The sequence below is a fragment of the Emydura macquarii genome, unplaced genomic scaffold, assembly GCF_026122565.2.
Source record: "Emydura macquarii macquarii isolate MOO-44397 ecotype Brisbane River unplaced genomic scaffold, CSIRO-AGI_Emac_v2 contig_3325, whole genome shotgun sequence".
Lineage (NCBI taxonomy): Eukaryota > Metazoa > Chordata > Testudines > Chelidae > Emydura > Emydura macquarii.
Window position 1 is genome coordinate 1 of NW_027133462.1, and position 23,326 is coordinate 23,326.

Here is a 23,326-nt window from a genome sequence, read left to right on the forward strand (position 1 = left end):
AGACACAGCCAGGGACCCTCGACTCTGCTTCAGACACAGCTAAGCCAGCAAAAGGCACCGTGTCCACAGCACCTTCTTTCCCGGATGCCGCTGAGTGACCAGACGTGGAGCCGGCTGTGCCAGGACTAGCGACCTGGACTGGAGCCACATGGACCATCTCTGGCAAATAATGCACCAAGTGGCTTAGTGTTACACCTATTGAAAATACTGTTTAATAATATTTAATTTCTTAATATGCCAAGTGTTAAATTTCACGAGTCCTGCAGTCACTGGGTTCCCCATGTTACCTGCCTGCTCTGTGTTCCTGGGGAGCCCAGGCGCAGGACCCAGCCTGTGTCTGACTCACCAAGAACTCCCCCCACCTCTGCTTGAACCAGAACTGATCAGAAGAAAGACTTACAAAAGCAATGAAAAGGCAGTGGGAGACGCACCTAAACCCCTCCGGACAAGGGTGACAGGATTAAGGCAACTCCCCTACTCTCATTTGCATTGAAGATGGGACATGGAGGCATCTCCATTAGCATTCAGAACGGAGAAAAGAGGTTCCAAGGCAGGGACCACACTGAACTCTGAGAGCAGAGAAGCAGTGAAGCACGGCATGATGGGGGAATCTCTACTCCCGATGTTAATGCACACCCCCAGTTCAGCAGTTGTCAGACCAACACAAGTAATGAATCCTTTATGGGTATCTCAAATACTGAATCTGCCTGATTGCACTGAGAGCTCCCTCTGCGGGGCCATTTATAAGGACTGGGCCAAGGCTCCTGGGATGGGGAAGCCCTGGGGAAAAGCTAGGTATGCTCCCTGTCTCAGTCATTGCAGAGGGCACAATACAATCCCCTTGCCTGTCATTTCCTCTCTGAAAATCGTACCAGATACAGATCAGAAATCCCTCCCATTTGGTATAGCAATAACATAAAAAGAAGAAGTCGCAATGTACCAGGCTCCAGTTCTTGTTGGGCTGCTTCTTCTTCTGTGGGGTGCCCCCTGGGTCATTCCCGGCAGCGCTGTCTGGGTATGGTCCCAGGATAGCAGCTGGGTGCTCCACCTGCGTAGGCTGATCTGTGGCTGGCAGAAAAACTAGGGGGGTCTACGCCGGTGAGTACAGGATCTGCTCTGCTGGTGACCTCTGTCTCCAGGGATATGAGCCATCTTTGCTCAGCAGATGGCCACGGGGGACTCTGGGATGGACGCAAATCCCAGCACTTAGTGAATTGCTCATTGTAGTAGGTGGGTCTGAAGGGAGGCAACACCCACTCGCTACCCTAGTCCAGCGGGTATTGGCCCACGCCGGGGCCGGGACACAGTCTTTGGAGCCCGACGGGGCAGCAAAGAGTTCAGAGCACCCAGCAGGGCAGCAAATAATTCAGATGATCCCAGGTGCAGTGTGGGAAAGAGCAAGGGGGACACAGGCCCACCCGCCTCCACTGCGCCCCAGCCCAGGTCCCTCTCCGTGGCGGAGGGGTGAGCCACAGGATTAGCGGGGTCCCAACCACAACACGCTGATTCACTTCCCAGTTCCACAGTCCCTGGACTGTGTTTCCCCTCCCCTGGGCTACTTCTGCTATTCGGTGCACCACAGCCCAGTTGGCCTCGTCGGGGTAGTCACCCAGAGGTAGTTTGCTGAGCCTCTCGATATCGTCGGGGGGGGGGGGGGGTCGGGCAGCTCATCGGGGAAGTCGGCGTAGGGCAGTTCCTCTAAGTCCAGCCCCGTCAGGGCCCTTGCCCCATTGTCGGCATCTGGCAGCTCCTCCAGATCCGGCCCGTCTGGATCACCGGGTCCTCCGGGGTGCTCAGCTCCGGGGGAATCGGTGGGCCCCAGGCTGCTGGATGCTCCCTCACTTGCGCCCGGTCCCAAGCCCTGGTACCAGACCGCAGGCAGCTCTGGAGGGCAGGGAGCGACATCCTTCCCCTCCGGGAGCTTGCTGCGGACTAACCACCTGGGCCTTCCTTTTATACGTCCAGTCCTGCCCCCTTGCTTCCGAGCGGGTAGACAGGCAGTCTCTGGATATGTCTGAAAGACCAGATCCTTCTCAGTTTCAGCGTTTTCCATTGCAAATATGCAGGAAATAACTTATTGAGGTCTTAAAATTTGTCCTAATCTTCCCCAAATTTTTTCTATGAGTACAAACTATATATTAAAAGACATTTCCAAGGATATAGAGAGGTGACATCTCCTCCCTGTATCCTTATAGGGGAGAATAGAAATAGTCAAAAGGAATACCTGTCCCAAAGTGATTTCTATCATTAGCCTATTGCCTTTCAAAGTCTCACTTTTGTTTCTCACTGAAATAAACAGGCTTCTTATGCAATTTAGGTGGGATTAAAAACAGCCTCACTTGTCACACAAGACTGGAGGTATGGAGTTGTCCGATTTGTATGCATGTTATCTAGCATTCCCAATGCATCCTATTGTAAGGTGGTTCCCCTGTTCTGTATACACACCAGCCTGGTTTGAGACTGAAAATGAGATCTGGACTAGATGACCTTGCGGGTCACTGAAAGCCTGACATTTCAGACTCTAATCTGCTAAATCTCTTTGGAGATGAAATCGTTTGAGCCTCCTTGTTAGGGTATAACTATATAATGTACGTTTGTATAAGGCATTAGCCTGTGTGTATCTGCCGGAGATGGGAGTCTGTGTGCCTGCCTGACAGCTAGTGTCTGAGATGCACGTTAGCAAAGAACAAAGACAGTGTGTGTTCTTTTTGCCTGTGCGCAATGAGACGGTTTTCTTTATTACTGGGAAAATATAAGGGATGTAGTTAAAATATTTCAAGGTGCAGCAAAGGTGTGATATACAAATGCACGAAAGCTCTGACTCTTCTTCAAGACCAGAACAAGACCAAGTGAGGGAGGTGTTCAAAAAAAAAAAAACCCCATAAACATAGGGCCATAAAGTGACCAAGATGCCGCTCCCCCGGGGTACAAAAGGGGTTGTATTAAAGCCCCCAGACCCCCCCAAAATGGAATATGACCGTACATTGGAAGGGGTGGTTCTGAGGGGAGGTGGCCTACAGGGATAATTAAGGCTATCAAGAAGGAGGAGGGGTTTCATCAGAGTACGGACCCATGGCCAGGGAAAGAGGGAGTTTTATGGGAGTTGTGGCAGACAGACAGCTTCCCTCTTGTGGGTCTCGCACTTCACTTCTTGTAGTGAGCCAGGGAGTCGCCCCTCACCCCGTCTCCCCTGGGGATGGGGTAGGGACCTGGGCCCACCTGCTCCTCCAGGTCCCAGCCCAGGGGCCCTGTGAGTAGCAGCTGTGAGCTGCTGGCACTGTATTCACAGCTGCCCTCTGGGCTATTTTTTGCCCCCTCTCAGTCCTTCTGGCCTTTCAGACCCTGTTTTCTTCATTGCCCCAAACTGGGCTTCCTGACCCAGGCCCCTGTGCCAGGGGGAGTGTTTCAGTCAGGCCGGGGGTAGGTTCCCCCCTCTCCTGGGCTCAGTACCTCTCTCTTCCACTATACTCCTCTCTGCACCTCATAGCACAGCATACCTACTTCCTCCAGCTTGTGCCATTTCTCTGGAGCAGTGGGCTTTTATCAGGCACCTGGCTGGGCCTTAATTGGTCTCAGCTGCTCCTGATTGCCCTCTCCTGGTCTGCAGGGAATAAAGCCCTGATCATTCTGGGGCTTACATACTTCCGTCGTGTACTCTCATGCTGTCCTTGCTATAGCACAGTGTATAGAGCTAGGACTGGAGGGAGGAAACCTTCTCAGCATATCGAGAAATAAGCCCGACTGGTGTGAGAGCCTTGGAGATCCAGTTACAGTTTTAAGTTTAGCAGCGTAACCCGCAATAAACCTGCAAATTGGACTCTGGACTGTTGCTTTCCGTGGAACTGTGTCCCAGCCCACTTCCCTTTGCGCGAAGCCTTGGGATGCCAGCGGCCCCCACCCAAACCCCCTGAAACCAACTGGCCCTACAGCGACACAGGCAGTGTTATCTGAACCCCAATCAGAGGAGTATGCAAGTCAGGCTCAGAGTCAGGCAGTCGCTTGTCCACACTCACACAGGCAGAGTGAGCTCAGTCCCTGACACCAGGGCCGGATTAACTCTCCTGTGGGCCCAGGGCTATTAGATTTTGTGGGGTCCCTCCACCACACTTGAGAAATGGGGATTTAAAATGCCATCATCCTACCCTACCCCTGAGCTGCTCCCTCCCCATTCCCAAGATGCTCTCCTGTGCTCTGCACTCCCCCCTCCCCAGAGCTGCCCCATTCACAGAGCAGTTCAGCGTCCCCATGCCCTGCCCTTCCTCCTCCACTCCCCTGGGGTGCCCCATCCACAAGAGCCCCCATGCCCTCCACCTGCTCTGGTCGCAGGGGATCCCCTGGGATTTCCGCCTGCGCTGTCATTGCCCCTGCCCTGCAGAGCTGTTCCAGCCATGCCCACCCCATGCTGCCAGGGGCAGTGCCCTTCTCAGGCAGGCCCTGGCCAGTGCATCGCATGTGCAGCTGGCAGGGCTTCAAAGTAGCTGTGCAGCCGCCCAGGTAGGTGCCCGGCTGGTGCTCATCTGCCCCAGAAAGTCTGTCTGGTTATCAGCTCCCTGTGTGCTGGGGGAAGAGGGAATTGCATTCCAGGAACCAGCAGGGTGTGTGAGTGATGCCCACAAAAGCAGGTCCGGGGACAGGGTGGAAACGCCCAAATCTGCCCAATATAACCCAGTTCCTTTCTGAATGTCTCATGTTGCAGAGGACGGAGGATCTTCACCAGAAATCACCCACCTAGAGGGAGACACCCTGACAGGAACAGAGACAGTCACTCCAAACTCAACTCCTCACAGTGAGTATCTTCCTCACGACCCACCAGCCCAAGGCTGGGATAGCTGGGGGCTGTGTGTCGGGATTGAGGGGCACCAGCAGAGCCGGGGGGAATCTGAATCAGGATTTTCACTATACCCCTCTGCACTCCCCCGTTACACCCCCACAAGTGGTCAGCTAGTTACATCATCATGCAGTGTTGCCAGTTTAGTCCTTTTCCAACTAGATACAGTAGTTCTAAACATTGCTGAGTTGGAAAACAATTCCATTTAGTTGTTGGTTGGAATTTTGAATTGAAATGGAAAAATTAATACACACTTTAAAGCATATATATGAAAATCATCATCATATATTCAAATGCTGATGGTTATTGGGGTTTTTCGGTGTTTAAAACATGAGGCTGAGAGTTAGCAGCAAATCACCTTGCTGATGAAAATGAACTAAACTTGCTTACAGCAACCGGGCAGTACCAGTAACCTTAATGTTTCTATTGAAATTTCGTGAAAGATTCTGCATGTCTAGAAGGAATTAATATAATTTCTCATTCTTGGGACAGCTAGATTAGTATGTTTTAGTGACTATGCTCCAGAATGCTGGATTTGTGATTGGGAGACATATAAATCTACTTTTTTTAGTAGGCCAAGCTATTTAAAAGACATTCTTTGCCCAGGTCGTTATCACGCAACGTCACTGTTGCAAGAAGTCTCTGTACTAAACATTTTTATTATTATACTTTAAATAATTTCTCAAAGGTCAATTTGAATTAAATACTGTGACAGGGCCAACCCTGATGGCTCTAGAAGGGGGCTGGAAGGCATATATATTAGCTGCAGGCTCAATAAATCCTTATTCCCTGGGTGATTCAGCTACTGTTACTCCAGGGCAATTAAGCCAGCTGAGGCCAATTAAGGAGCTTGCCCCAGCAATTAAAAGCCTCCATTTCAGGCACATGGGCCAGCTGGAAGAAAGCTGAGCTGAGCAGCGCGCAGCGCAGCACTATTGCCATCCCAGTACCAGGTACGTGAGCTAGGGAGAAGCCCATCGGGGCAGGGTCGAGGGTTGAGGGCCCAGAGGCCTGAAGGAGGACCCAGTTGCTCACACAGTTGGGCGAAGGAGTTGAGGTGGGGAACCTCACCCCAGACAGGGGAGGATCACAGGGACGGAGAGGTTCAAGGCGAGGAAGGAGGAACAACCCTCCTCCTGGTTCCAGGAAGCGGACCACAAGCAATGGGGTGTACGGACAGGTCTCAGGGACTAAGCAGTTTGAGGCTATTCCTTGCAGGGTCCCTGGGTTGGGGCCCGGGGTAGAGGGCGGGACCGGGCCCCCCCCGCTCCCACCCACTCACACACCACTGGCGTAGCCGAAGAAAGCGCAGGACCCACAGGGGCAGAATAAGCCTCCCTCGCCACAATACATTTTAAAATACTTAAGATTTTTTTTGTTTTAGAAATCCAAAAAAAACAGTTTCATGCAGCACATCTGCACTATCAGGGACCTTGCCCCCGTAAGTGTGAGCACCCCTCTAACTTCAATTTCTGGGGAAAACCCTGAGTCCAGTGTTGGGCTGGCAGGGGGCTGCGGGTCAGGACAGAGGAACACTACCACAGCTGGGGGGCAGGGCTGAGCCGGGAGCTGGGATATTAGGGGCTGTAGGTCAGGATTGGACAAACGTTGGCGCATTGTTCTCCTGGGATCTCCATTAATGGATTCCTTACTGGGCACCGAGTTACACGTCAGCATCTCCTTGCTACTTTCTCATCTCTTTATTTCCACGCAGGACACCCCATCGGACTTGCAGGGTGAGACAGAGGAGACATGGCCCAGTCCAATAGACCAGAGGTGGGAAGTGGGATCCCGTGCAAGGCAGGAACTCTAGGGAAGGACCCTGGGCATTCCTCGCCCATCCCTCCTTCAGGACAATCCCACCCCCTGGAGATAGGGCTGCAGGCTCAGGACAATTCGAGGAAATGTAAGAGCAGAAATCTCCCAGGGTTGCCCCATTCCCATCCCAGGTGCCTGGGCACTGTTGGAGCTGGGGGGTGTTTTCTAGCATCAAAGATTCACACAATATCAGATGAGCTACGGTCAAATGTCCTTAGCTCCATTGGTGTCAGTGGGCCAGACCCCAGCCGGTGCATATCAGCCGATGCTCCACAGGGCTGAGAGTGGAGGAGCCGTCATGGTCCTGAGGGATTCACTCCCGGGATCACTGGAACATTTTCCCCTGGATAGAAACAGAGAAGTCCCCTGATGTGCCCCCGTCCAACCCCACGTGGTCTTCTCAAGCTGCCTCGATCCTCTTCTCAACCCCTTCCCTCCCTTCCCTTCCCCTTTGTCCCCACCCCAGGGCTTCACGCCAGTCACTGGGTCACTGGTCCCTCGGAAGAACTCCCACGGCACCGACGTCTTCTTCAATATCACCGGAAGCTGCATCGTCTGCTCCGATCTGGGCTGCTACCTGCAGACGAGTGATGCACTGGAAAAAGGGAGCAACATCAAGATCCACAAACTGCACCCCTCGTGCCAGGGCGGGGACCACTACGTAGGCAGCTGGCTGGATCCCAGAGTCTACATCATCAAGGGCAGCTCCTACCGGATGGTGCAGGACATGAGCACAGATGAGGGAGCCAAGGTCTATGAGCTGCATCCCCGGTGCTGCGGTGGGGACCACTACGGCAGGGTGGGTTGGAAGTTCTTCATCATTTTCCAAGACCAGGGCGTAATCTGCTGGGTGACTGATTTGAGCACAGGTCAAGGTGAAAATAACTCCAATCTCCACCTTGACTGCCGCAAGGGGCTGTACTACTACGGGACAGCTCCATACCTAACCCTGAGAAGGATGGACGAGAAGTGGGGGGCTCAGATGTACATGTACCTAACCATGAGTGAAGACAAGCCAATCTCCTTCTTCTCCATCCACCCCAACGTGCTGAACTTCTTTCCCGGCGGGCTGGCCCTCACCAAGAGCGTCTCCACCGGCGGCTGGGAGTGCATCAAGACCCTGCACAATGACTCTGACTCCTCCATCATCTGGGCTGACAAGGTCACCTGCAAGGTGGGTTATGCCAAGCAGCAGATGTCCAGCATCGAGCACAACTGGAGCATCTCCTCTGAGATGTCCCTCGGGGCCAGAGCCCTCACTAAGCTCATCACCCAGTTCCAGTTCTCCTTCAGGGCCAAGTACGGTGGGATAAGCATCTCCATGGAGCAAGAAGACAGGAATGAAGCCCGAGAAAAAGAGAAGTCAATCCAGGTGACCCTGGAGCCCAAAAAGAACCTGTACATCTGGCAGTACCACCTCGGCCTAGGCCAGGAGCCTGTCTTGTTCTGCAGGAACGTCCAATTCACCAAAGAAAACAATCTACCCGACCACATCCTGCTGCCTCTGCTGCCCTGAGCATCCGTGAGGATGGAGAACGCCATCACCATGACGATGTTCTGGAAGTGGGCATGTCAGCTTCTTTGCCCTGGTCTTACCCCCTGCAGATCCCTCCCCGAGCTGCCCCAAATTTCTTCCACCTCATTCCAACTGGTTCTTCTCCTGGCTTTCCTCCTGTTCCCAGATTTTCCCAAATATTGTTTGCAATGAAGATGGCTTTATTCAACATCCTTCTCTTCCTATTATTACAGCTGACTGGAGAATTGTTTGATTTTCCCATGGAAAATTTGGACTTTCTATTGAGAAATTAAAACAAAACAAAAAATGACTGAAAGCTGCTGAAACTCCAGAAAATTGGGAAGAAAAGTACTGAAAACTGAGAAATTACTGACAAAAGTCACAAATACATCTGAAAACTGACAAATGTTTTATGGTTTTCAGGTTTTCTGACCAAAAAAATGACTCTTTGGGAGAAGTGTTGCCTTCTTCCCAGATTGGAAACCCGGCTCCTCCACTTCCCGTTCCCCAGTTTCTTTCTAAATCTAGTTACAATGCAGATGATTTCATTAATGGGATGTTTTAGTTGGTTTTGGTCCTTCCTGCTTTGAGCAGGAGGTTGAACTAGATGACATCCTGAGGTCTCTTCCAACCCTCATTTTCTATGATTGCATGGTCCCTCTGTCTTCTCTCATTAAAACTGGAGCCTGAATTCTGCTGTGGGATCACTGAGTGGGGCTGAATCTGTTGCCAAAAGGCAAAACAATTGTCATTCCTAAATAAATAATTGATTTTTCAGCATTCATGACGTTGTTAGGGTTGAATTTCCTTGGTTTTTTTCCTTGGTTGGGGGGCTACAGAAGGGGGAAAATGGAAGTGAAAAGAAGCAAAGCAGGAGGGAGCCAGGTATGGCCTGGGAGTCGGGGTCTCTGTGGGGATGATTGTTGGAAATTTAGAAGAACCATGAAAACTGGGGGGTGGGGAGGAATTGATACCATGAAGAAATGAGTTTAGGGAGAGGAACAGTGTTGTCAGGACCCAGCTGGGTGTGCATGTGTGTGATCTGCACACTGGAGCATGGCTGGGGACCTGCCGTCTTAGCTCTTGGACCTGTCGCCCCACCAGTGGGGGAAGAGAGAGGGCAGAAAAGGGGAGTCACCATCTGGGACCCCTCAGCCTCTGAGTCCATTCTGGTGGGGCCATGGGCATTGCAGGGCTGCGCTCACCCGGGGTAGTGCCCTGCAGCCATGCAGAAGGGGGTGGGGTTGGGGAGTGGCCCAGCTGCTAAGAGGAGGTTTCAGTTTGAGGCCCATGCCTCAGTCTGGCCTCATCTCAGCATCTCTCTGTGCCAGGTGGGCTCCCGTGTGCGGCTGTGGCCCGCAAGGCGCAGGCTGGCTGACTCTCTTGTCTGCTGTCTTGCAAAGCAACGCTCCACGCCGGCCCTCCCGTCCAGGATCAGCTGCAGCCAGGGGCGCTATATGCCAGGCCACAGCTGGGCCATGGCCCTGCCTGGAGCTGTGCACATCTGGGGAAGTTCTTAGCCCTGGTGCAGCTTGCACGGTTCCCCTCCCCTGCTCCGTGCAGATGGCTGGTGGGGCGTGCAGCTAGCACTTTGCTGACCACTTCCTGCAGATATGTGTGTGTCGGAGCAGTGATGGGGGGGATACCTCAGTGGGACGTTTCCGCCTGCCGGATGGGGTCAGGGCTGTCTCAGTTCCTGGACAGCCCACCACACGGGCCGCGGGGGGAGATCAGGCCCTGCTGGGGGCTGCCTCTCCTAGGGCCAGACAGAGCTGGGGCTGCACCTCTCTGGGACCCCCCTGTGCCTCTGGCATCTCTGCAGTGCTGGGTGCCAGACACGTCTGGAGAGAAGCTGGGGGAGCCGCCAGCAGCTAACAACAGAGTCTTAGCTCTCGCCCCAGCTTGGCGCTGTTGAGGTGGGAGCTGTGGTGTGACCAAAACTTTGCTTCCGGTGAGAACCCGGCCCCTTGATCCTTCTCAATTGGCTCCACTCCCGCAGGTTGGGTGTGAGCTGGGGGGAGGGACATGGGTCCGGGAGATCAGATCCCCCATCTCTGAGAGCACCACTCCCCACAGACACCTAGATTGGGGGGCAGAAATAGTGAATCTAATTCACAGCCCCCCTGAATCAGCCAGTCTTGCATGGGAGTCGGCCCCGCCTAGAGGTGAAAGGCTCCATTCCCCATTCTCTGAGCCAGCCAGTCTTGTATGGGAGCCAGCACCACCTGGGAGGAAAGGCCCCGTCTCCATCTCCCACCCACCCTTACATGGAAGGCAGCTATGTAATGAGAGGCTGGGCTTTCCGCGAAGCTGTTCCCATTGAGCAGAGCAAGGGGCGGAATGGGCTCCGGCGTGTACCTGCTCCTGGCCATATGTACTGGGTTCAAAGAACCCTAAATACGGAGTTCACTACAAAATGGAGTCTGCTTATCTCAAGCAGCAAAGCATCCGCAATTCATTTCACAAATGACTACTTTTACCAGTTAGACTCTTTATTAGCAATGTCTGTTTCAGGCAAACCTAACGGCTTAGGTGAAGCGTTTCTCCTCTATCTATCTCCTCTATCTCCTCTCTCAAGGGCAAGAAGCTGATTATTTTGGTGAATACCCCATGAGACAGTGTTGTGCGTTTTCCATGCAAGACGATGCCCGGGACCTTCCCCTTACAAACCAGGGGGCCTCCAGAATCGCCCTGCACATCAGAATTTGGGAGGGAGAAGAGGCTGTTGTTTGCCAGGCACATGCCTCCTGGCGCCCCAAGGAGTGCAGAAGTGCGAGGGCCCAGCGCCAGGACACCAGGCCACGCGCCCAGATTTGGCCCACCCACCCTTCTCTCTGGATGGTGGGATGGCTGAGTGCGTGATCTTGTGGCCCGATGAGTGGCTAGTGTTGAAAGCTGGCGCACGGGGTGGCGACTCCATTCAGGTTTGGCCCGGCTGTTCCTCTGTTGTGCGAGCGGGGATGGGATGCCAGCGATACAACATGCAGGACCAGTCAGGAAGTAAGAGGTGACCTCGTTGTGCCCCTGCCATGTTCAAGGTCTCAAAAGTGTGTGTCTCTGGGACCTCTCCATCCATCCATCCATCCATCCACATACCTCTCCATCCAGCCATACCCATACACACACCCATCCATCCCTCAATCCTCCTTTCTTATATACCCTCTTTTATAGAATCATAGAGTTGGAAGGGACCTCAGGAGGTATCTAGTCCAACCCCCTGCTTAGAGCAGGACTAACCTCAGCTAAATCATCCCAGCGAGGGATGATTATCATCTATCTATTTTTATATGCATCGCTCCATCCATCCATCTCCATACACACCCGTCCATCTATCCATCCATGTTTACAACTATTCATCAGTCCAGGTACCTGTGCATCACCCTACACATCCATCCATACATCCCACCACATACACATCTATCCATCCATCCATCTCTCTCCGTTCAGATCCCTTTAACTGCACGGGTGCACATGGAAGTGAGTGATAAATAGCTGCCGTGCTTTGCCCAGCACCTAAATACTTGTCTGCGAAAAGCTGCTACAAACCGAGAACAGCACCACAATTAATGCAGAGGTAGCTTCCTGTGTGTGTCCGTCCCACCATCAGACCATCCCCAGTGTCTGGAATGGCTCTAGGACCATCTCAACATTGAACCCACTGTCCTAAACAGCAGCGCCAAGAGGCTGGACCATTTCCCTGGGAGTCATGTCCCCTGATAAATGTCAGAGGGCAGCCATCACCATGAAGTGATCTTCACAGCTGTGGATAGCTGGGAATAGCTAACTACAAAGGTAATAGGAAATTTACCTTCAATGCTGTTTTCATCTTCTGGCAGCTGCCCACACACAGCATCGTCAAGGGCCATATTTCTTCCTGCACACACAGTCCTCCGTCACCGTCAGGTTCACCTCGTGGAGGGTGCTGGTGCACCTTTCCATGCTGATCAGACCCCACCCAGCCACATTAAACTGGACTGTTGGCTTCCCTCTGTCCCCACGCATAGGCAGGGAGATAGCTGTCACGCACTCATCCCGCTATGATTTCCGGGCCAGCTGCCACGAGATTGCCAGGAGACAATAAAAAGTTCCAGTGAGATAACTGTCCTGGGAGTGTGAGGTCACAGGGGGCAGAGCACGGGGATGGGGGCGGTACCTGCAGCAGTGTGAGGTCACTGGGGGCGGGATGCAAAGGGGTTGTACCTGCGTCAGCATGATGTCATTTGCAAACGTCTCATCATTGTAGTCTGGGTGGGGGATTCGTTGACGTACTTGGATCTCCTGCCTGCCGGGTTCATCTGTTGCAACGTTATGGGCGCCCAGCAGCACGGTGATGCTGCTGTGAGATAGAAGGGGAGCAGGTGCTGCACACGGGCCAATACTGTGGATGCAGATGACACGTTTCTTACTCCTGGCTGCGGTTACAATGAGTTGCTGTCATCACCACGTCCTCCCGGATGAGGAACCCGCCACATTTCCCTCCTCTCCCTATCTTCAAAAGGAGCGTGTAGGGTCTGGAGTGAGGCATGGCTTCCTACCCCCTGATGATCTCCATTGGCAGAGAGATGGGGAGGATTGCTGTTTTGTGAAAGGAGCCCCGCACGCTTCCCACAAGCCACATCAGGCTCTGCTGAGTGTGGAGCCCCCCTTCCCCCTCACCAGCCCAAGCGGGGGGGGGGGGCAGGAGAACGCCCACAGGCAGCAGTAGAAGCATCGTCTGCACCAGATCAAAGAAGGAGAAGATGCTTCTCACACAGCCCCGGGGAGGTTTATAGACACGGCTGGTTGTGGAGGGGGGAGACAGGAAACCTCAGGGTCAAACTCTCTGCCCTGTGGCTTTCCGGAGATCTCTCCGTGGGTGCTGGGGGAAGGGTCTGGCTCTGCACAGCTGGGCTTTCTCCTCTACCTGGATCCCGGCACAGCTGGGCCTGATCCATGCCCCCCTGTGCACAACTGGATCTGGAGCCCTGCAACTTCTGTCTCCATGCAGAGCTGGAGCAGAGCAGAGGTGGGGTGGAACATGCATCCCCCCAGCCGACACAAGACACTCAGCTCTCTCCCCACCTGTTGCTGTGGGGGCCTGTGGTCAACCCCAGTTCATCTCCTCTGCAGGCCCTTTGATCCTTCCCAGGCGTCTCCTGCCACCGTGGGGGAGACAACGGAAGGGGCTGAGGTCAGAAAGCCCAAACGGTGCACTTCACAGCGTGGGGGACAGGCCTGCAGCTGGGGAAATGTTGTATCTGACGCTCAACGACACCCTGCAGAAACTGAGTTAAAGGAGACTTGCCCCTTTATTGGGCCAGCTTGGCCATACCTGGCTCCGTGTCTGCGTGGAACCCCTGAAGGGCTTCAGAGCAGAGTATTTTTACTATTTTACTGAGCATCCGCAGATGTTGGGGGCCCATCCTTTCTCCAGGAACATGTGCCTGGGGCTATGGGTGCCGGGAGAGCCTAGCACCTCCTCATATGGGCCATGAAGATGCCACTCGTGGGGAGTTGGAGGACACCCCCAGAAGAGGTGTTGTCACCTTGGTAACAGGGCTGTCCCCTAGGTCCTGTCAGTCCCCACCGGCTGCTGGACTCCGAGCTTCCCAACCCTCTGGGAGAATTTCTCAGCGTGCTCTGTGGCTTCTGGGCCCCGTCCTCTGCTCGCTGCTCTGAGATGCGTCCTAGGAAGGAAGTGGGGAGCCAAGGTGAGCCAGTGGGTGGCTCAGCACTGGTTGCACTCCCCACAGATGAGCTGCTGGAGCGGAGAAGCCGGGCGAGGTGCAGGGGAACCCAGGGCCAGATGTGCTCCTAGCCCTGCTCCCAGATGTTCTGGAGGAGGAGATGCTGGAACAAAGAAGCCAGGTGACATGCAGAGGAACCCAGGGCCAGATGTGCGGGACTCCTGCCCCTACTCCCAGATGTTCTGGGGGAGGAGACACCCTATCCCAGAGGGTCTTTCCCACTGAGCTTCTGCCTCCAGAGCAGCCAACAGCTCCCTCCCACCTGCCCCCGACATATCAGCACTCACAGGCTGAGGTTTCTGTGGGCCCCTGCATGAACTCAGAGCATACGTGACTTGGGGTTTGCTGCTTACTCTATAAATCCCCCAGTGCGGAGGAACCAGCGCTGTCATTTTCCCCAGATGGTGACGATGCTGATCCTCATCCTGCTGCCTATGGCCTTTCTTCTGCCTCCCGGGGCTGGAGCTGGTGAGTGATGGGGAATCGGGATCTCGCTGGGCTCTCTGCAAATCCCAGCTCCTCCCCAGAGTCAGATTCATCTGCCAGGGCAATTGCAGCCTCCCAAAACCAGCTAGTGAAGGGTTTGGAGGTCGGGGTGAGGGAGCCCGAGCAGTGGAGCTGGTACCGAGATAAAGCCCCTGCGAGACATAGAGAGAGACTGAGAATAGGAGAGATACACAGGGGATCTGAAGTGGGGGCCAGGAGTTAGGACTCCTGGGTTTTATCCCCAGCTCTGGGAGGGGAGTGTTTTATAGTGGTTAGAGCAGAGGGGACGGGAGTGAGGACGCCTGGATTCTGTCCCTATCACTGAGAGGAGAGTAGGGTCCAGTGAATACAGCAGTCAGGCAGGGAGCCAGGATGTCTCGGTTCTCTCTCCAGCTCTGGGATTAGAGTGGGGTGGGGGGCTGGGAGTCCGGACTCCTGGGTTCTAGCTTCTTCTTCCTTTGTCTGTGCTGTTGTTTTAAACTGAAGCTCTATAGGAAAGGGCCGGTGCCGCACTCAGCCCAAAGGGGAGCCCTGATCTTGGTGGCGGTCTATGCCGTGTCTGGTACAATGGGGGACCATAGATGAATAACGGCATCAGCTTTTCAAACCTCCCTCATTACTTTGGAAGCCAAACCAACATCCATGAGTCGTCTTTGCAAACGTTCAGGTCTGAGCGAATCACGGACTTGCACGGTTTAACGAAACTTAGTTTAACCCACATCTGTCATTCGACTGGTTCAGCTCTGAATGTGGCTGCCCAGATACTGATTTCAACCTGGCCTATAGTGTCAAAAACTTCACAGGGGTCAGCTAGCCCCACAGACACCATGTTCAACCCCTACGAGTGTCTGCAGATGGGGATTGTGTGGGTTAAAGCCAAATGTGCAGCCTGGCATTTCCTAAGTCCTACATCCCTCTGATGGACAGAGACCTTCTCATTTCCACCTCCATCCATCCCTGCCTAGTTTATCCCCATTGGGTCATGTGCCAGCCCTGTCCTTCAGCTTCACTAGTTCTTCCATTGTCCTGCTCTCCCCTGCACCCCGCTGTCTTTACACCAAATGTTGAGTTCTTGTTTCATCCACCTGGGTTGAGACTCATTCAGAGTTGGTCTGAAAAATTTTCCACGGGAAATTTTGTCTTTTCCTTGAGAAAACCAAAAGGAATTTGTTTTCCTGTTCTTGTTTTATTTAATTTTTTTTAAAAGACACCTGGAGAGAGTGAGAAAACAAACAGAAAAAAAATATACATAAACCTTTCATGCTATATATACATCCCACAAGATATTATGTGTTTGCTACCTCACTTTAGCTAGGCTTTAAACGTTCGTTATCTCTAATATGAATGGTTAGAATATCAATCCTTTATTGTATTCCACAATTCACAAACCAAATTTGCTTATAAATATTCAACAAAAGAAAATTTATTTAAGTCAGATAAAGACTAGAAGCAAAATTCAGAGGCAGGAGATAGAGACGGGAGAGGAAGGAAGTGGGTAGAGAGGAAGGGGAGGTGAAGGGGCCCATGCATTTGATCAGATAATTGAGTTACTTCCTGGAAAGTATCCCATATCTTTAACAGTGTTTCTGGGGTATCTCTGTAATGGTTTACATTTCTTCCCATGTTTATGAGGTCCAGGCTCCAGTCTTCTTTGATTGTTGGTCACTTTCTGGATTTCTGGTTTTGTAGTGTAACCCTTCTGCCAGACCAAGTCGGCAGCAGCAAGGGCCGGGTTCTATATCTAGGGGTCCCTGTAAATGATACAACACCAAACTGGCTCGAGCCCCCACCCAGTCACCTGGGAAATTACACACTATCCCCTGGGCGCCCTCCAAAGGGCAATACTTCCCCTCTCGCAAGCACAGAGTCTGAGTGTAGAAAGAAACCTTTTAATAGCAAAACAGAGATAACACCACACTGGTTTGGGAAACAGTGCGAACAGAGTTATGAACTCAATGAGCCCAAACCCATCCCAGAGTACAGGGCATGTCCTTCGCCTCTCCCTTCCTTCTTGCCCCTGTACTGACCGTCGTAGTTGCAATATCCACCTCTCAGGTGTGGCTCCGCCCCATATGCCGCACCAGTCCAACACAGTCTTGTCCAGGCCGCCTCTGCTGCTGTCTCCTGCCAACCGCTGGCCGCCCTGGGCTGGCACCGACTGTGCCGGCCCTTCCGCCGACCGCTGGCCGCCCTGGGCTGGAACCGACTGTGCCCGGCCCCTCCGCTGACCACTGGCCGCCCTGGGCTGGCACCGACTGTGCCCGGCCCCTCCGCCGACCGCTGGCCGCCCTGGGCTGGCACTGACTGTGCCACCCCCTCCACCAACCGCTGGCCACCCTGGGCTGGCACCGACTGTGCCCGGCCCCTCCGCCGACCGCTGGCCGCCCTGGGCTGGCACCAACTGTGCTAGCCTCCCACCAGAGTTGCCTGTTGCCCACTCAGCTCTGTTAGTGGTCAGGCAAAGTTCAGCTCTCAGTGATTTCAGCTCCTAATGATTTCAGCTCTTAGTGATTTCAGCTCTTAGGTAAACCTTCTGCTGTCATACAGAGAATGTTCCTGCTTTCAAGAGACAAAAGACTCCAAGGTGAGTCATTAAGTCTACCTTTTAACAATGGGAGGTGAGAGTCACTCCCTGCCTGGGGCAGCCCTTTCGCTTGGCCCCTGCAATCCCAATAGGAGACTCCTCCACCTCCAACTTTTCTAGGCTGGAACATTGGTCTGCCACCCTTGTGGAGCTCTGTCTAGTTTGGGGTGAAGTGTTCTATCATAACAGACTAAGCACAGTTTTGCTGACATCTGTTCATACAATTGAAGGACAACATTTCATTACCCCAGCAGTTAACACAAAAGTGGTTTGTAACCCAAACCCAGCCCTGCTAACCATCTCCCATTATGCTCCACACCTAGGTAAATTATGCTAAGTACTTAATTGTACTCATGCAGATACCAAGCCCATGCAAATAATGTGCCCCCCTTTACTCAGACACTCAGACCTTGCTTACATCAGTACTAGTCCTTTCACCATTATTAGTGCACTGCTTAGCCAAAGTCTTTCAGATTTATTCCACTTCCAATTAATGCCCATTCAGTTAAAATTTTATTTCACAGGAAAACAATGACCTCTCCCCTTCAGTTCCACCCAAAGCCCACGGGTCTATGATCTTTCCCAGAGCATATGGGTTAAGTAACCACCTGCTGAGTTCAGCACCAATATTTGTTTGACTTAGTAGCACCTGTTTCGAACACGGGTCCAGCACATCCTCCCTGTGATTTGCTGCTGAATTTATCTTCAATGTAGGTCCAAGGAGCAGTTTGGGGGGCTGGCGAAAATTTGTTTCCACTTAGTTAGCGGAAAATAATTGGCCTAGTTCCTCCTCCCATTGCGTTTTTAGAGGATCCATGTTTAGTTCAAATTTGCTGACCAGCCAGGTGTGCGTATAACGCTGACGTAGACCTTGTCAATATGGGTAGCATTCAGAGAAGCAAAAGCAGCAATGGGTTATGGGTAGCGAAGGCGTCGGGGCTAAATGGATGGAAAACAGCAGGTTTCCGTTTCATATCTTGCCACTCCTTCTCAGTCTCTAGCATGACCAAAAGTTAAAAAAAAACATTGGTGACCAAAACCCAACAAATTTGCAGCTGAAAGGTTCAGAAAACCAGGGGAATATCATCAGTTTTCCAAGAAAAACACTGCAATTTTTGGGGTGAGGAGACACATTCTGGGGAAATGTTCATTTTCTAGATAACCCGATTAGTGGTTGGAAAACAGATGCAGGGTCAGACTCGGAGGAGGCCTGACTTGTAGCTGTGGGTTGAAGGAGAAGGTGGAATCTCAGCAGGGGAGATGTCAGTGTCATTCTAGGTGACCCCGGCACCCAACGTGGTAACTCAGGTGTGCAATCACTGACCCACTCCTGGTGCATTTGTCATCGAGTCTCCACACAGCAATGTCAGAGCTTTAGATTCACCCCCTGGCCATACGGGGCATCCAGTCTGGGGGGGAGCTGTGCAGGGATCTAGGCACAGGGATCCTACAGTGAGAGCATCTCCGAGGGTGTGGGTTGAGGTTGTGGGACAGGCAACTCAGTCCCAGCCCGTTCCAGTGAGACAATGGGGCCCTTTATGTGAACCTGGTTCTCCACCAGGTGAGGTCATTGGGGGCTGGGAAGCTGGGCCCCGCTCCAGGCCCTACATGGCCTATCTGGAAATACAAGAAGGAGGCAACTTCTCCGAATGTGGAGGGTTCCTGTTGTCAGAGAACTTCGTGCTGACGGCTGCTCACTGCAATGGAGAGTAAGTGGGCAATGGGGGGCCGGGAGCTCTGGCACCATCGTAGGTCACAGGGAGGGAGCAGATTGGAGCTGAGGGGACTCCCAGCCCCAGGACAGCTGGGCAAGGCTCTGAGCTGGGGGAGCTGGGCACAGACCCCGTCTGGATCTAGCTGGGGGAGGGGGTCCTGGGGTGCAGGGAGCTGAGACCCAGGGGCCAGGAGGACACCGGGCAGTGAAGGCGCTCAGGGTAACAGCATAGGGGGCCGGGGGAGACACCGGCTGGGACCCCAACACCACGGGGCAGAGGCTCTGTGCTGCAGCTGGCACCCCTAGAGGGGAAAGGCCCCTTGTGCCCCCTTCCCACACCCAAGCTAGCCAATGCCCAGCCCCGGGGCCGGATGGCAGCTGGCACACGTGCAGTGGAGTGAGGGTTTTCAGGCTGGGAGCTGAGTCTGAGATCTCGGCCTGAGAGCCTCAGGCTGCCCCGTCCCCCCATATCACTGTCCCTGCATTCCCCCTGCAGCTCCCCACCCTTTCCCTAATGCCCCATGCCTTGTTCTTGGCTCTCACAGCAAGATCATGGTGATTCTGGGAGCCCATGATATTAGTGAACCGGAACAGAGCCAACAGGTGATCCCTGCGCGCCGCTGGATTCCCCACTGGCAATATGATGAAGAAACTTATAACAATGACATCATGCTGCTGCAGGTACCGCCCCCATCCCATCACCTCCTGACCACGGGTTGTTGTAGTTTCTCTCTCCTGGGATTGGGACGTCTCTGCCCAGCATCAACTCCGACCTTTATCCTGGCCCTGGTGTTTGTGTCTTCTTCTGTGCGCAGCTGGAGGTCAAGGCAGAGCTCAACGAAAAAGTCAGCCTCATCAGCCTGCCTCGGGCCCGTCAGCGAGTGCCTCCAGGGACCGAGTGCAGCGTCACCGGCTAGGGCCGGACTAGCCCACACAGTGAGCGGCCTTCGGATAGGCTGCGGGAGGTGGATGTGGAGGTGATGCCAGATACCGACTGTCTGAGGATTTGAAACGGGCCATATCGTCACTATAACCCCTCCACGATGCTGTGTGTGGGAGACCCACATGAGGGCAAAAGCTCTTTCAAGGTGATTCTCCTCCTGGCTTCAAGTCCCCCTTGACCAATGGTTGTGATTTACGAGTCTGTCGGTGCCGCAGTCAATCCACAAAGCAGAGATCGAAGGGCAGGTCCTCCCCTGCGCTCAGTACTGTACAAAGGAATGGGAAAACAGCAGCTCTTTTGCCAGGGGAGGTAGAGACCAGGTGGCTGCCAGGGATGGACAGGGGCGAATCTGAGACCGGCTGAGCTTGGGGGGCTGGTGCTGAGACCTGTTCTTTATCTCTTTCTTGGTCCATTTCACAGGGTGACTCTGGGGGCCCCCTGGTGTGTGAGGAAAAGGCCCACGGCATCGTGTCTTGGGGATGCACTGATGGGAAGCCCCCCGGGGTGTACACAAGAGTCTCCACTTTCATCCCCTGGATTGAGAAAATGATGAAGAAGCTGCAGCACTGAGCCCGACTGGGAACTGCTGCAGGGGCCGGAGCTGCGCCGCTTCTGCCCTTTGGTGAGGCCCAGCCGTGGGGCCTGCTTTGCAGAAGGACTGAGCCCCCCCAAGCTGAGCCCTTCCATCTATTGCTTCACTCAGGCAGCACCTAACCCAGGAGCCTCAAGGCAGGGAGCCTAGGGGAGTTAGGAGCCAGGTTCAAGGCCGGCTCCTTTCAGCTCTCCTGGAAATCCCAGCCCTCAGCCTGCCCCTTCACTAGGGAAACAGCTGGTTTCTTTCCCCCGGGGTGATGGACACGAGCCCAGCGCTAGGGAAGACGCGGGGGTTTGTAGCTCTCCCCCGTGTCAGCCGGTCGAGGGGCTGTTCATGGGAGATCCTCGTCCGTCCCTGCCCTGCTAACTTGTGTGAAAACCCCGTCCTCACCGAGCCTGTACCATGGGTTAGGCCCCCCGGGGTGGCCCCTCCTGCTGCAAACACCCTGTCCCAGCGCCGGTCAGGCCAGCGGGCGTTCGCTGGTGGGAAGGGAACTCCGCAAAGTCTGCACTGGTCCCGCCTCCCCTTCCCTGCGCTGCTGAGCGGCCTGGTGCATCTCGCTCGCTGCTTTGGAGCCAGCAATGAATAAAAATGAAGTTAAAAAAAACAAGCGAGATTCCGGGAATGAGCGACCGACCCGAGCCGTGAATCCAGTGCAGCCGCTGCATCTGCCGGACGCGGGGAGAATCGACTCCACAGACACAGGCTGGGCTGGTGCGTAATGCGCTGGGTTGGGCCCTGGGAATGGCGAGCTGGGGGATGGCAATGGGGAATGGACCCACACAGGGCTGGAGGGGTCCCCGCTGGCCGGGGTGAGCTGCAAAGGGAAACGCAAGGAGAAACGCTGCCTGGGCAAGCGGCTGGTCGGACCTCAGAGGTTTAGCTTCCGGGACAAAAGTGCAACAGGTTGGAAACTGTTCTAGTGACAATCAATTGGCCTCTTTCCATCCCCATCCCCACCATCTATCTGTCTGTCTGTCTCTTTCTATCTATACATCCATCCCCGTTCCCCAGCCCGCTTTTCCTCCTAGAAGCTGTGGGAATCTTGGTCACATTTTTACAATGTCTGAGACGTGCCTCAGTTTCTCCTCTGTCCTTTGCATTGTTGGGCAAGGCGGTTCAAGGGTCACAAAGCTGCTCTTGTGGTACAGCAGTGGAGGGAGCCCAGTCCTACCCAGAGAGGGGTCAAATGACCGGCTGAACCCAACCCGAGTCGGTGGAGGAGTCAACTTATCGAGGGGCGCTCCACACGCTCATGAGGAGAAATGCCACAGGCGCCGTGGGGGCACAATGGGCTGGATGTGATGGGGGGCTGGGGTGAGAATGACCCCCCCACACTCCCCGGATCTGAAAGACTTTGCCTGGGTAAAGCCCCTTCAAATCTCTTCGGCGGCGGGGCACGTTCACAGACGCTGCTCCCCACGGCTGGGCGTTTCTCTGACAGCTCAGCCCTAGTTCAACTGGGATTAACTTGGGGTCGGGGAGGGCAGGGGTCCGACGGGACGAACCCTGTGGTCCCTCTGGCCTTGGAGTGGCCGAATCTATCAACGACAAGTCTTCAGCCACCATTGATCCCGGCCCAGTTTATCCCCATTTGGATTGTCCTGTAGCTCCAATAGCTTCTCTCCCTCCCTGGTGTTTCCTCCCCCCCAGAGTATTTCTACAGCAACCAGACCCCGCTCAGCCTGTGGTTTGGGCTGAACAAGTCCAGCTCTTTCATCAGGCTGGCTCTCCGTTCCCTTGGGCATCCCACCAGCCGTTCTCAGCACCGGCACCAGCTGGGATCCTTCTTTCTGGGACAGAGCTGCTCGGAAACATGCATCAGATTCCAGCTGTGCCCTGCCCAGAACCTTCACCCCTGGCCTTAAAACCTCCCCTCTGCCTGCTGGAGGCACCTCAGCTGCTCCATCCCCGGGTCACATTGACCTTGCACCCGGTCATGGCCCACAGCCATCCTGCATCGACTGACACGCCCAGGTCTCTCTCCTCCGGTGCTTCCAGCGGAAGAGCCCCCCCGGCTCAGAGCAGCCATTTCTTTGTTACTTGTGATAAATTTCACCCCGTTTCCACCAGAGTCTTGCACCAGAGACGTCCCTGGTTGGGCTGCGTCTTCCATGATGCACCATGGCGTCCTGTCCCGCAGCAGTGCAGCATGGGAGAGGCACGGCCGTGTGGTTTCCATCAGCTCAGCTGGAGGCAGGCTAGCAACTCCGGGTAGGAGGACATTTACCTCGAACGCTGCTTTCTTGGTGTTGGTGTTGCTGGCGCACAGCATGGTGCTGGGGTTGTAATGTCGGTACCGCTCCCTGCACAGCCTGTCCAGCACCACCTCCTGCTCCGCCTGCTGCAGCCTGTCGGTGGTGGTGTTCACGCCGGTCCGACCCCACCTGGCCACGCTGCACTGGGAGCCCGGCCTGACGTGGTGATCGGCCTCCGGCAGGGGGATGGGTCCCACCCACTCGCTCAGCTCTGCGCCGTGCGACAGCTGCCGCAGGTGAGAGAGAGAGAGAAAAAATGGATCCGGATCAGGGCAGGGATCAGAGCGGGTGAAGGTCAGCACCACTGGGCCAGAGCATGGACGTGTGTCCAGGGAGTCAGTGTGAGGTTCCTGGGGGCGGGGTGATGGGATGGGGGTAGTGCCTGCAGCTGTGTGAGGTCACGGGGGGTGGGGTGATGGGAAGGGAGCAGTACCTTGATCAGTATGATGTCATTGTCCAAGTTCTCGTTGTTGAAGTCGGGGTGCTGGATCCAGCGTCGGGCCCAGATCCGTTGCCCGGTCTGTCCTGGGTTTTTAATGTCCCAGACTCCCAGGTGGACAAAGATGTTGCTGGAAAAGCCAACGGGGGGATACGGTGGCGTCAGTCCCCATTGGATGGCAGGAGTGCCTGTCACACGCCCTCGGACACAGACCCCAGCCCTGAGCTGATGAAAGTAGGGGAAGGATGCACCCCTCTAGCACCTGTACCTTTCCCATCTCCATCTCCTCTGCCCACGACCCCCCTCTCCATCCACACCTTGGCTCAGGCAACCCCATGGTCTGTCCTCTATCTACGTGAGAAGCGCTTCGCTGGTGGGATGTCGCTATGCCCTCACGGGCAAAGCCTGCCAGTGCAGAC

General features: G+C 54.4%; 1 protein-coding gene and 1 pseudogene across 1 annotated transcript; one reads left to right on the forward strand and one right to left on the reverse strand.

Moving 5' to 3' along the window:
* Positions 1-10,682: 10,682 nt before the first annotated feature.
* Positions 10,683-23,244, reverse strand: LOC137143419 (duodenase-1-like). Its single transcript, XM_067533181.1, has 4 exons — positions 23,225-23,244; positions 22,902-23,037; positions 22,441-22,695; positions 10,683-10,853 (listed from the first exon to the last, which is right to left on the reverse strand). The coding sequence occupies exons 1-4, from the start codon at positions 23,242-23,244 to the stop codon at positions 10,683-10,685; spliced, it is 582 nt and encodes a 193-aa protein (XP_067389282.1).
* Positions 14,248-20,185, forward strand: LOC137143420 (cathepsin G-like; annotated as a pseudogene).
* Positions 23,245-23,326: the final 82 nt, after the last annotated feature.

What these genes read in the sequence shown, in the direction of transcription:
- LOC137143419 (XM_067533181.1), bottom strand. Translation starts at nt 23,244, where the DNA reads ATGGGGTTGCCTGAGCCAAG. An exon ending in ATGACATCATACTGATCAAG is followed by an intron (nt 22,696 to 22,901) that starts GTACTGCTCCCT and finishes CACCTGCGGCAG; the next exon opens with CTGTCGCACGGCGCAGAGCT. An exon ending in CCAAGAAAGCAGCGTTCGAG is followed by an intron (nt 10,854 to 22,440) that starts GTAAATGTCCTC and finishes TCTGATGTGCAG; the next exon opens with GGCGATTCTGGAGGCCCCCT.